The 13435-nt window shown below is 41.2% G+C and overlaps 1 protein-coding gene across 8 annotated transcripts in view; it reads left to right on the top strand.

Annotated features, from left to right (window-relative positions):
* DENND4A (DENN domain containing 4A) overlaps nucleotides 1-13435 on the top strand; it is a 2028245-nt gene that overhangs the window by 1260491 nt on the left and 754319 nt on the right. For 5 of the 8 annotated variants that reach the window (XM_069624248.1, XM_069624252.1, XM_069624249.1 and 2 more), the window contains one exon: nucleotides 5330-5368. The exons of the other annotated variants lie outside the window; for them this stretch is intronic. In XM_069624248.1, coding sequence (XP_069480349.1) covers nucleotides 5330-5368 — 39 coding nt within the window. The remainder of the gene's footprint in view (nucleotides 1-5329; nucleotides 5369-13435) is intronic. 8 annotated transcript variants of the gene reach the window in all.

Raw genomic sequence — 13435 nt, 5'->3', positions numbered from 1 at the left:
CAACGATCACCATCACATCAAGAAAAGGACAGCGAGAAACAGCAATCCTGAATCTGGCCTGGGTGGCTTACATCCTGGTCGAACAGTTAAAGGGAGTCGGAGGGGCGGGACAGGGGGATGTCATCAAGGCCAGTGCATGGCCTATTTGTTATGTTATGTTAAAATCCAAAAAATAAAGTTAGTAGAGCTGTAAGGTATGTGCCAGATATTATGGCTTGATAAGTTGCCCCTCATTTAATCCTAGAATGGCATCCATTCTCTGACTGTTTGGACTAAATCCAGATGCTTAACTTTTTGGGGATTTTTCCTTTGAATACAACTCTTTGGGGTAAGTGGATGGAGCGATTGGGCGTAGGACATCTCGATTGAACGCATTAGAGATAGTTGGCAGAGGGGAGGAAACGTTCTCTCGATGACCTGCTTATCGTGCTGCTACCAGGGAACCAACCTTCTGTAGGGTACATCAAATGCCCCACACAACACTGAAAACAATAACCAAAATAACAGCACAACATGGAGAGATACTCCACGTCCTGTAGACCGTGAAGTGCAACAGTAGTTTCAGTGGCTGGTGAGACAATCCTCACACCTTTTTCTAATATGAAAACAAGTTGGTTTGGAGGAAGACGTTCTCTGTTTACAGTCTTTGGGCCCGAGTCGCAACAGAAGCTCACTGTAGATAGTTTGTGGCTACAGTCTTCAGTTTCACGTGAGGGCCCATTGAACAATCTTCTTCACATAGACATGGTGAAAGTTGTCAAGTTGTCTAGCTGTTGGCTAAGAATGAAATGGAGAGACTTTGCAAAAATGAAATACTGAAAGGTGCATACGTTTGGTATTTTTAGTGCTGAAGAACCACCCTTCGGATGGCAGGTGTTGGGCTTCTTTTGATTTTTGTTTAGTTTACAAATTGATCAAGAATAAATGCAGAATGCTTCTGCAGCTGTCTAGCAGGTCACCTCTACTTTTGTAAAATAGACTATTTCTACCCATCTTTGTATGTACTGCTCACAGGATTGTATGAATTTACTTAACAATTTCTGCTGTTCTGGCTAAAATCAACTTCCAAAGTACCCTCAAAGTGCTTGGAAGAAGCTCATTGTTGGAAAGCATTAACCTGTATATTAAGGGTGATCCAGAAATCCAGAAATGTTAAAAACACAGATGCCAAAATGATCAGCATTAACCTAGGTTAACATTGCCAGTGCTAGAACGAAATGCTTCTTAACCTTTCTTAGAAACTTTTTGGGATTTCTGTGCACTGTGCATTCTTCTCCTATTGGGGACGGGGGTGATTTAACCACTGCAACCTAACATCTCTTGCTTGGCTGCCTGGCTCATACAGTTTCTATCATTTCTACACTTCTTTCCACTCTCACCAGGTTAAGTTTTCAGCAGGTTAAGTTTTCAGGTCTGGCCTGAGAACTTAATAAAGTTGTATCTAGGACTATTTATTCTCCCTTTGAGCCATTCCATATGGCTGAAATTGATTTTTTTTTTAAACATACTTTCTGGAGGCCGGTATATCGGCCATTAGGCCTAGTGCAATACATTTCTTAACAGATGTCCCTTCATTGTGTTCTTCAACAGAGAAGAAGTCCTTTGTATTCGTCCAACCGCTCTGCCACACTTTATTTTTTAGCAATCCGTTTTCTATAGGTGAACAAGCCCCCTCACGCATTAAACATGAATAAGGCATTCAGATAATATATACAGAGAACTAAGAAAATCAAACTCGCCAAACAAATGCCCTATCCCATGTTACAACAGTTGTGGCCGCTTCCATTTCTGACCCATTTGTCACTTGTTTTGTGCGTCAGGTGACATGAAGAACATGTGCCTCAACGGGCAACCTAGCTAGCACTCACTATACAATAGGCTGCTACTGTGACATATCTGTGCCACGTTGTTGTTGAAATCGGCAGCAGTATCTGTCACATGTGCGTTGCAAGGGGGGCTGAGTGGGCTATAGTGCTGGGTCTTTTGGTTGTAGTCCCTGATAAAAGCTCAGTACTACAACCAAAAGGATAGCTATCCCCGAGTCCCAACAGTCACGACATTAGCATAGCCCCAGATCTTTTCCAGACCTAGAAACACCCCTGTGTGGTAGTATTTCTTGTTCTTACTTTGAGGTTGTGAGTAATGATGAATGCCCCATGATGAAGAGTGGATGGTTACTTACGAGCCACCCTATTTCTTTAACTAACACATCTGTCTCGGGTTGTCAGAGAGTAGTTTAATCCCCTGTGTCAACAAGCTCTTACGTTTTATTATTTTAAAAATCTGTAAAAGTTGTTCCAGGATCCAACTGACTTACAGTGATAATGTTTAAGGTTCTGAAATTATTGAAGATGTGTCAAATGCAGAACTATGATTGCGGATATGCAACTTTTCTGCACTTTTCATATATTACCACCCCTTCCAGAACACCCACCCTCGATGCTAACTCTATTATTAATTTAATATGTAAAGAGAAAATTAAGACTGAGGTTTGAAAGCTAGCAGGGCCGTGAGACAGAAAGGCGTGAGCACAGCCAAGGCGGCTCTCATTTGTTACAGCTTCCAATTGCAATTCCTTTTTTTTTTTTATTTGTGTTTGATTTGTATTAAACCTTTACAAAATTGAGATAACAGATAATAGAACATCTTAAAACTTGAAAGTATAAGGGCTAAAACACATCTGTATGTCGCCTTTATCGATCTACGTGGCGCCTTTGATAGTATCAATCGCTCTAAGCTATGGCGAAAATTGGAAAAGTGGAACTGTCCAAGTAACTTGATCGATCCAATAAAAGCGCTTCATTCTGATACAGCCATCAGCATACGCTTAAACAATCAAGGCGCCTTATCTGATCAAATACCTACGAACATGGGCGTGAAACAAGGCTGCCCACTAGCTGCCGAGCTGTTTAAACTCTTCATTGCCGACATCCCAGCCCATCGTACAAATGTGAGATGTTTTCCACCAATTCTAAATAACACCGAAATTGGATGTCTCATTTACGCGGGTGACGTGGTCCTTTTAGATAAGACCCAGATAGGCCTACAACGGCAATTGATAAACTTACACGAATATTTCATCAAAAACGATCTGGAGATAAACACTGACAAGACCAAGATCGTTGTCATTGGTAGACCAAACCTTAAAAGACAAAGGGCCTTCACTTGGTACATCGATAAGAATCTGCTTGATGTAGTGGACTCAATAAGATACCTAGGAATTTCTTTTAATAATTCCCTTTGTGAACATCACTGCAAAACCGACCTAATAGCTCGAATGACTCAATTCAGCATACAAGCACAGCTATTGAACAAATTACATGGGAAATTCACTCTTACACCTATATTGACATTTTATTCTCAAAAAGTAGTTCCGGCCATTACTTTTGGCTCGGAAGCAGGCTGGTGCATAGACGTGGCTTTTTGGCAGAAACTCTTTTTGGCGGCGAGTCCTGAAGCTACCAACATACATTTCAATGACTCAGCTAAGACATGAGCTTTCTTTAAACTCGTTACACACTACTGTCTTGTGGAAATCTTTAATGGCATTCCGGAAAATGATTGCATCGCCCATGTCTCCTGCTTATCAGATTTTTTCCAAGAGTGCTGGACCTGGTCACTCCAATTTACTTGAAGAATGGAAACAACGTTCGACACAGTTATTAACTGGTGCCGATTTAAATACCGACGAACTAATAATGAGAAAACAATCTGCGAAAAAAAAGTTTGAGACTGTGAAGTGGATTCAGAATAACGAACAAAGGAGAAAGATGGCCTCAACATTAGATGCTGGAATAGGTGAACTTAAGCAGGGAGTTCCATGTAACTATCTGACGAACTGCCCGTCGAGACACCATCGTGAGCAGTTCCTGCGAATACGGCTGAACGCCATTGACACAAGAGGCATGTTGTGGCTTCGGCATTCCAAAGAAGTAACTGATGACATATGCCGATTTTGCTTGAAGGAGCCCGAAACCCTTGAACACTTAATAACTAAATGCACGTTAATTACGGCAAAACGTATCCTACATCTTGGGAACTTTTGTCCTGCGAGCCCAGATTCTCGAGATTGGTGGTCTCATGCAATGGCAGGCAATTCGGTGAAACTATGCTGTGCGATAGTTGATTTCATCGCCTCGCGTCAATTAACTCAGACTGTGCCGCCCTAATCATGAAGCTAGATGGCACTTGCACGGTGGCTTCGGTTGCTCCTGTGTGTTCTCTTTGCACATATTTTTATTGCATTTTTCTCTCTCGGTTTGATCTAATGGTAGCGTTTTTGGAGGAACACGCGAAAAAAAAATGTTTGTAATAAAAGTCTGATGTCAGTGTTACGCTGAGACATATTAGACTGATGTTGCAAAAAAAAAAAATAATAATAATAGAACCTTAAAATTGCATAATGCTTTCAAGTCCTTTTATGAGTTGAGCAAAATTGTGGTCATGGTTCACTGTTGCTAGGGGCATCTCTGGAATCTCGAGCAAGGGCGACTAAACATTTTGTCTCCAAAAGTCACTGTATTGAGTAAGTGGCTTCAGAGATGTTGTGCCCACGATAGGGTGACATCTGGTTCCACAAGTTGGCAATGCCAGGCAGCTAAGCACTAAAGTTACTGGACCGTTTGACAATCCTGACGCAGAGGGAAGACGGATGTCTGGGAAAAGCAGATTCTTAATGGAGAAAATAATCGGTACTCCTATTTGATGCTCTGTGCTTTGTTCAAAGTTAAAAGTACTAGTCTGTGTGTGATACGAACTGCAATGTCTTGATTGAACTACACTTTGCTGGTTTAGTAGTATTTCTGCATTTATGATAAAAATCTTAGCCGCTCTGTTAATGTGTGGATGAGTTGTACGGTCCTGATTGTGGTGTTGCTTGGCTGTACTCTTACTTTCTAGGGTTGTCCAAGAAGGCCGAAAACATGTTGGGCTTTCAGGATAGCTCTCATTAATGGTCATGACATGTATTTGTATGCATTTGGAATGCTTGTATGTAAATGTATCTCCTGAATATTAATGAGGGTTATCCTGAAAAAAAACCTGATATGATTGTGACCCTCGAGGTGTGAATTTGGATGGCAGTTAGACAATATTATTTCTGCTTTTCTGTCCTCCCAGCATTATATTCTCATCACTGTGCGCAACTTTTTACATTTTTTTTTACCTGTGCCCTGTTGAGTTCGTTTTTCCATGCTTTCTTGCACTTGCTGTTGGATGAAAGTTACCTGTTTGTTGCATTCCCCCGCTCTCATGAACGTCTTGCTTTGCGCTGACTATTTTCACTTGGAATGAGGTTTTGACAGTCTGTCGCCTTGTTCTCATTTGCAAGCTATTCTCAGAGAGGAACAACGGGGAAAGAGGAATGAAGGTAAGTGCAACTGGATATGGCATGTTCATATTTTATGATCTATCCTATTTGAAGTCATTAAGGGGGTATCTTTTATTGGCAATAACGTTGTGGCCCTGGTACCAGCTATCTAAAACTTCTCTTAAAGTTGACAATAGTTAAATGCATCCTCGGTTATTGCATCTTCATTTATTGTTCATTATTTTCTTGCCATGTTCCTTTGTTTTTTCCCCACGCTCTCCATTCACTGTAACATATTAAAATGCTATGTACAAGCACTGTAAAGCAATCGGTTACATAAGAGGGTGACATGCCGGAGGAGATGACTACATAGTTCGCCTGGGAGCATCCCTGAGTTCTTGCATGAAAGAAAGCACGATACTTGACATGTATTTGTATACAGCCCCTAAACAGAAACATATGTGAAATTAAAATGTCATTGTTCAGCGCCTCCTGAAACTTGGAAGGTAGATATTAAGGAAGTCACTAGGAGTGTGGAGGTAAAGTTGATGCGGAACGGAATTACTGATATCTCAATCTCGTCTGGTGGAATTAGTGCGATATTATGAGTGCACAGATTTGTGGGGAAAGGCTTTGCAGTAACAGTAATTCTGTACCACGAAATTAACACAAACTCTCCATTACCATATGGTAATTCCTCCAAGTTGTAGCAGAATTAGCATTATAGCCAACAAAATAGAGGAAATGCCAATCAAACTATTATGCTGCGCACATTTTTTGCGTATTTAGCGACCAGAAATAGCATCATCACGAAAGGGGGCGCTGAGAAGTGGCCAGCTTTTTAAAAAAAAAAACACAATCCTAACAAAGTCCTCAATTTTCTACTGCTATCCAAGGGAGAAGGAGGCGTACATCAGGTCGGGGGAAAAAAGGCAAGTCAAAAATCCCGGAAATGAGGCTGCGGAAGCCAGAGTTAACCGAAGAAGCACAAGTATTGTCCGAGAAGGTGGTAAAGCATGTGGAAGAATTTGTTGGTGTATAATGCTGCAGCATCACCCCTCAACACAAGGCAAACATGTGCTCCGATATATAGGACATGATGGTGGGCACGATGACCTGGGACTCTGAGGATGGTAAAAAGAGATTAAATGTTCTGAAGCCCAAGCTTGCGCTCCCTTGTAGCGCAACATCAAAGGGAGACTCTTACACCTGGTGGCACCATGGCAGGATTATTATATTTTCCATGTTGAAACCAACTGGCATACTGGTTTTTGAGTTTGGCAGCATGGTGGAACCCCTGACTCTGCAGCCAGTGGAAGAAAAGGTGAGCAGCATTCTCGACATGCCTGAAGAGGTCAGAGCAGGCAGCCATGCGGAGCGCGATGAGTACATACATATCCCCTAGCCAACTGTTCAATGCCAAATATTAATGATTCAACACCAACGCAGACATCTGGCAGAGGCATGCGTTTGCCATGTCCATGGTAAAACCACATCTCCGATACTCTGGGACCAGCCGTGAGGACCAGCACAGCTGAAATCCGGAGCGTTTGTGATGTGGAAAGCAGGAATGTGTCAGTTTAGCCAAATTATAATTTCACTCTTCCTTCCCTGACAATCCCTTTACACCCCATACCGAAGTACTGGAGATCAAAGCAGTCCCTGTGGAAGATGGGCACCATCTGACATGAGGCCAGCATCCATATGCTTTACACAATTCTGAACTTAGTGTCTGCTGCCGTGCATGCCTCTTCCGGTCAATGTACAGGAGGAGATTGACAGACAGCTTGCATCCAGCAGGTCCTGCATGTTTGTTGAAAGCTATTTTGACGAAGACTTGGCCCTTAATACCCTTTTGCAGACAATAAAGCGCAATGGGCCTTCACGTTTTGCACTAGGCTGCATCTACCTCCACCATCTGGGAGGAGGTAACTGCACTGTTTTTTTTCTTTAGAAATGTGCACTATTTTTTGCAGTATTTCGGTGGTATTGCTACATGTAACATGGCAGAATGGTCGTGCACTAATTACTCCATTGGTAATTTATCCAGAAGTATTTTGACAATTTATCTGGAGTAAATTCCTCCATCGGAATTACCAACTGATGAACTAGCACCCAATATGGCAGGCAGTAAAAGTGCCATCAATTCTGTTGCTGACATTTTTTACCATTGCTACCAAATTCGAAATGAGGCTCCAAATGCTGAAAAATTTAAGTCTAGCATTCCATGTCAAAGAGGCAAAGCAACCGCCACACAAAGATTTGTTTTTCAAACCAATAGGGAATCTCTATTATTTTTGATAATCCGGCTTTGTGCCAACTTTCTCCCTGCATTTATTTTCCTTACAGTAATCCAGAGGAGCAGTAAACCCTCAATTTGACACAATTTGAGTTAATGCATGAGCAGTCATGCATAGAAATAAAATCTTAAATTCCAACTGCTTTCGAGTGCATTTTGCAGCCGATCACTGACTATCACGATTCATTATTTCTCTATATACCGTAAGAAGGGCCTAGTAAAGAGCCCCAACCTTTAATTATGAAACAAGGAACATATAACTCTAAATTAATAACATTCTCTACTCTAACTCAACCTCAGTCTTTCTCACAGAAAGAACGGAATTGGTCTCATTATCAACCCAGTCATGCCGGCTTACAAGTGGTCTATTGTCCATTCTTTTCTCCTTTTTTCCCCTCCTTGCCTCTGTTTCCCACCCACAAGCCCTGGGTGGCCGGGTTGTGGGAGATTTCTCTCCTTTTTCCATACCAACTTCCTTCCTTTCTTCTTTTCCATGAAACCTGCGAGGGCCACAAGTGGCCTGTGGCAGGCTTCCATGTTTGTTTGTCGTCTTAGTCATTTTTTGTATTCCTCTGGAGTCTTCTGCACTTAGCTGTGATTGGCTTGGCTTAATGGTGGACTTCATTTATTGAATTCATTTTTTTCACAATACCCCACACACTCTCAGGGTGGAAGTGGCATGCACAGAGCTCTGCATGGGACGGGCTCACTTTGTTCTCAATCATATTTTCACGTAAAATGTTCCCTGCTGTGTGTCTTCTTCTTTCATCTCATTTCACACTTGATCATGCAGCCCTACGGTGGAAACGCACCAGGGTTGGTTTACTCTGTGGGGAGGCACAACCAGTTCCAAAGATCTTTTTCCTGTGCTTCACTATTTGCTTCATTGTCTGTTGCGTAGCTCCACGTCGGTGGTGGCACTATTCTCCTCTAAGAGGGCCAGGCAAAAGCACTGGTCGTCTTCCTGCTCAATCAGACTTTCTACTCCCTGCACAGGGGATGCCATCAGTCCTACGGGGCACTGGGCACGTCCAGAACTTCCCTTATCGTCACTCCCCAAAAAGTGAGACAGGTGGGCAGCTCACAGTACAGTGCTCCCTATGTGACTAGGACTGCCGCAAGATCACATGCAGAAGGTCCTCCACCTTTCACTCAGGCCACACTAAGCACAAGTACCAGAGAGGCGACAATGTACAGTCTCGCTGCCAATACAGGGAGTAGAACCATTTTTATTTTGTTCTGCTTTCTTCCTGCATTGAGCACATGCAACAGCTAGCTTGTGGAAGCAACCCCTTACTCCAGGGGCACAGCAGGTGACTGGCAGCCATTTGGTTTTAATCTTCTGCTCTGTGTCCAGAGTAACTTTGGGGCAAATTCTGCTCCCTCAGGGCAGGTGTCATGGGTGGCATGCATGCTGTTCCCACAGAAGACCAGCATAACCCTAGATACGAACCTAGGCCAGGCCTGCCAGCACCTCTTCTGGCCACTTGAGAAACGAAAAGCACAATGCCCCTCCTATACAGGCAAGGTTCCTGTATGTAAATGTCCAGGTGGCCAGCTCCTATGTACCCATTTTTTGCCAGAGGTCAGCAGTGCTATTGGAGCGGGTTCAGTGTCCTGCTCTATGCCCCCCCTGCCTGGGTTAGACTGTCTCGAGTTCCTGCGAACTGTAAAGTATTTCACTACCTCGAAGAAAACATGCTCCATTCACCAGTGCAAAGAAGCATAAATGGCCTTTCAGAAACTGTCTCTAAATGTGTAGGGCAGCTACTGGGACACCTCTCATGCTTTTTGCAGACATTAATGATTGGGTGCTTCCTCTAAAGGGAATACATCACTTAGCCACGAAGCTCAGTGCAACCCTTTTTATTTTTTTATTTGTATCTAGTTAATAAAACCTTTACACAACAATATACATTCATTATTAAATCCATTTCATATTTACAGTACTAAAACAATCAATTTACTTTCTAAAAAGTTCACCTCCAAAATTTCTAAAAACCATTAAAATAACAAGTTCATTTTTTCAAATTACATCATCTTTAGGTATTCAGAGCCAACTCCTTTTCAATAATCCTTAAGAGATGACGTAGTGCAAATATTATAGGGTAATAGTTACAGTTCATCAACCTTTCCCACATAAGCATTGTTGAATCAACAAAATCAGTATTTACAAATTTCATTAGAAGCATAGAGGGTGCTGATTTGAAGTACGGGCATTCCAAGACCAAATGTTTCAGCGTCTCCAAGGGCTCATAACAATCAGGAAATCGGCACTTCATACATTGCATTGTAGGTGACATATTGGCCCAGTATCTACATCCCTCCTTCGTATGAAACTGGTTGAATTTAAAACGCATATAATATGCTCTTATGGTCATGCTTGGGAATATACAAATATACTTGCTACATGGTAGGCGCTTATGAATGAATTTGGCATATTCAGTAAATTATGCATATTGTTGAATTTGTTCAATGGTGTCAATCCAATCTTTCTCAAACTGTTTTTTTTAACATATGCAGGTCTGAGATAGAGATCATTTTGAGAGACTGATGAACCGTCCAATACGTTTTGCATTCGTATTTTATACTGATTGACCGAAGGAACCGTTTGAGCCTTAATCAATGCTTGCAACTCCACGTATAGACTGTTACTCGGAGGATTCAGCATTTTCGCATAGTTACATAAAGCACACCATAGGACCGTACATGATAATGAAATGACCCTCAGCTCATGCCTAATAATGCAGTTAGGTATAGCTAATGCTATATAGCTATAAAGCTAATGCTAAATGCAGTGATCCTTTCATTAGTTGGCCTTGTAACGTATCAAGGAATTCTGTTAGGTCAAACAGACACATATCCAAAATGTAAATTAATACTGCCTGTACTTTCATTATAAGAAAATAAATCCTGCAGCGGTATTGGGGAAAAACGACGGTATTTTGCAAAAATGATTTTCATTTGTCTTGCAAGAGGCTGTGCATAGGCTAACCGAAGCGTTGCTACTAAGCTGATACCCTAAATGGCATATCTCTGATAACTGCTGCACCACCAAGTCACCCAATTTCCATTTAAATGACTAACTTCTTTCCTGCATGTAGGACCAATATAATAGTTTTCGCTACGTTGGGCGCAAGGTTGATCTGATGGGCGTAGTTCTCGAAAGCATACAATTGGCTTGGAGCCCCGCTGTTGTAGAATCCATGATGATTAAATTGTCAGCAAAGGCCAGCCACTGGATTCTGAGTCCACCCATTCTTATCGGATACATACCCATAACACTCCAGATGCTCTCCACATCACACAGGTATAAATTAAAAAGAGTGGCAGCAAGATTACATCCCTGTTTTAATCCTAACAATGTTTTAATGGGCTCAGTCACCGCTCCCCCTTTATTAATTCTCACCCTGTATTCTGTGGAGGAGTATAATCTCATGATCCAGAATATTAGTCCTGGTGGAATGCCAAGTTTAACAATTCTTTTCCAGAGTAATTCCCTCACCACATTATCAAACGCTGCAGTCATGTCAATACTTGCGATATATACAGGAGACGCCCATATTTTTTTGTGTTTGCCAGAATGTGCAACATCAAAGTTGCGTTCAACGTTGTCCCCATATTTTTCTACAACCAATCTGTTTTTTGGATAAGATGTTCTTCTGTGATATATCATTTCCGAGTTCATGCAACACTACGGACGCAAATATTTTAGCACTAGCATCAATAATATTGGCCGATAATTCCGAGGATCGCTACGGTTACCTTTTTTAAATATGGGGACAATAATCGATGTTCCCCATTGCTCGGACGTGTTCCCCATCCTTAGTATTAGGTCAAATTTAATCTTCAGAATGCGAGCCCATAAGGCAGGGTCAGCCTTATATACACACGGGGGAATCCCGTCCGGACCAGGTGCTTTGGAGTGGGATAGCTTCTTTATAGTCCAAGAAATGTCAAATTCAGAGCAATAGAAACATTCCCACTCCAATTTAATGTTAAAACACTGTTGCTCAAAACGGAGCGGGAGAGCGCATTTTTCAGATATAAATTTGCTCCAAGTTTGTGCAGATATAATATTGTCAATATTTGTTGACTTAATGTCTGAAGTACTTCGTTTTATGGACCATATTGACTTCGTATCATGTTTGCAAATCTTTCCTATGATCTTGCAATTTAGATTATTCTCTTTAGTAATACGCAAAAAAAACAATTTGTTTTTATATCTGTGAAGGATACGTTTTTTTAAGTGAACATACTGCTCAGGGTCTCTAGTGTACTTTTTAATGAGACGAAGGTCTCTGTTTTTATTACGTTTTCACAGATGTATCTCGGGATCAAATTGCAGAATGGGAGCAGTTGGTTTATGGTTCCATTGTTCACAAATGGTTTTTATTCGATTGGGCGACAATCTCATTGATCTTATTTTCATCTTCATAGATAGAAGCCATTTTTAAGAATTCGCTTAAGTCATTTCTCACTACCTCCGTTATTTTTAAACATAAAAATGGATTCCATTTTAACGAAATGAAAGGCCGATCCATTTCAATCAATGGGAGTAATGGGTTAACTTTATGGCAGGCAAAGGTGATTTCCAATTGTAGCTGAATAGGGGCGTGGTCACCAATCGTTATCGGATGAATTAAGACAAGGTCAAGTACATGCATTAAGGTGTTTGACACTGCAAAATAGTCAATCATTGATCTCAAATCCCCACAACTCCATGTAAATTTAGGTGAAACTTCTGCACATTTTACAAAAGAGATATCCCAACTTTCAAGATATGCAATCCACTTTTTTCCTCTATTCCAAGCTATTCTCTTACTTCTTGCTAAATTACAACTCAATTCGCCAGGACCTACTAAACAATTTTCCTTGAACACAGTTGTACCATGATGACACCCTGTCTCACTGCTTATAATCTATTTCATCTGGTTCCCAACCAAGATAGGAAGTAGGGAGTGCAGAACACAGAGAAAAGAAACATTACTTTCATATTGATTGCACTTCGCCTATTCCTTGCACTCCATTCTTCACAACACTGACCCATCCGTTCCCACGAGCATATGCCATGATGCAGCTTTTATGGGGAAAATAAAATCCCACAAAGAATGATAATTGGAGGCTCTATTTAAAGGGTTAGGGCCTACTTACAAGTACAAGGGGGACAGTGCACCAAGTTCCTTGCAAAAGCTTGAAAGTGATAGCACATCTTTTAGACATGCTTTCAGGGTTGTCTGGCATTGCAGTTAAATCGCAACTAGGTTGTGAGAGAGTAACTACAGATTCCCCATGAAGGTCATGGTTCCCTTTATTTTTCTTTAAAGTATTTATTGCAGCATTACAATGTAATAAACCTCATATTTCTCTGTCTGTTTGATTCTTTAATGTGCTTTATTTCGGATATAATATCCAGAAAAGCTAACACAATTAATAGCGCCTTAACGCAAAATAAGAGCAATAAAAATGGTAACAGTAATTCATGTAAAACAAATAGAATTAAAAGCTGATACAACAAGTACAAATCAAACAAATCACCATCCATAAGCATTACAAAAATTCATCAACTTCTAGACGGGCCACATAAATAGCTGTTGTCCTCAGCTTCGTCTAGGCAACGCAGTATAGAGGAAATATAGTTCATTACAGCCTGCTCAACGTGATCAAATTCAGTAGATCTGCACATATAGCATCAGCAACCATAGACACACTTTAAGCAATAAATAGTGGCTTAAACCAGAGTTTTCTGTATCAGGGACAGAAAAGAAAAGAACTGGGAAAAAGGGCACTATGCGAATTTGGAGATCCTTGCCACAGAAAGGCATAAC

The sequence above is a fragment of the Ambystoma mexicanum genome, chromosome 11 (assembly GCF_040938575.1).
Source record: "Ambystoma mexicanum isolate Mex_15411 chromosome 11, UKY_AmexF1_1, whole genome shotgun sequence".
Taxonomy (NCBI): Eukaryota; Metazoa; Chordata; class Amphibia; order Caudata; family Ambystomatidae; genus Ambystoma; species Ambystoma mexicanum.
This window is presented reverse-complemented; position numbering and strand designations above follow the sequence as displayed.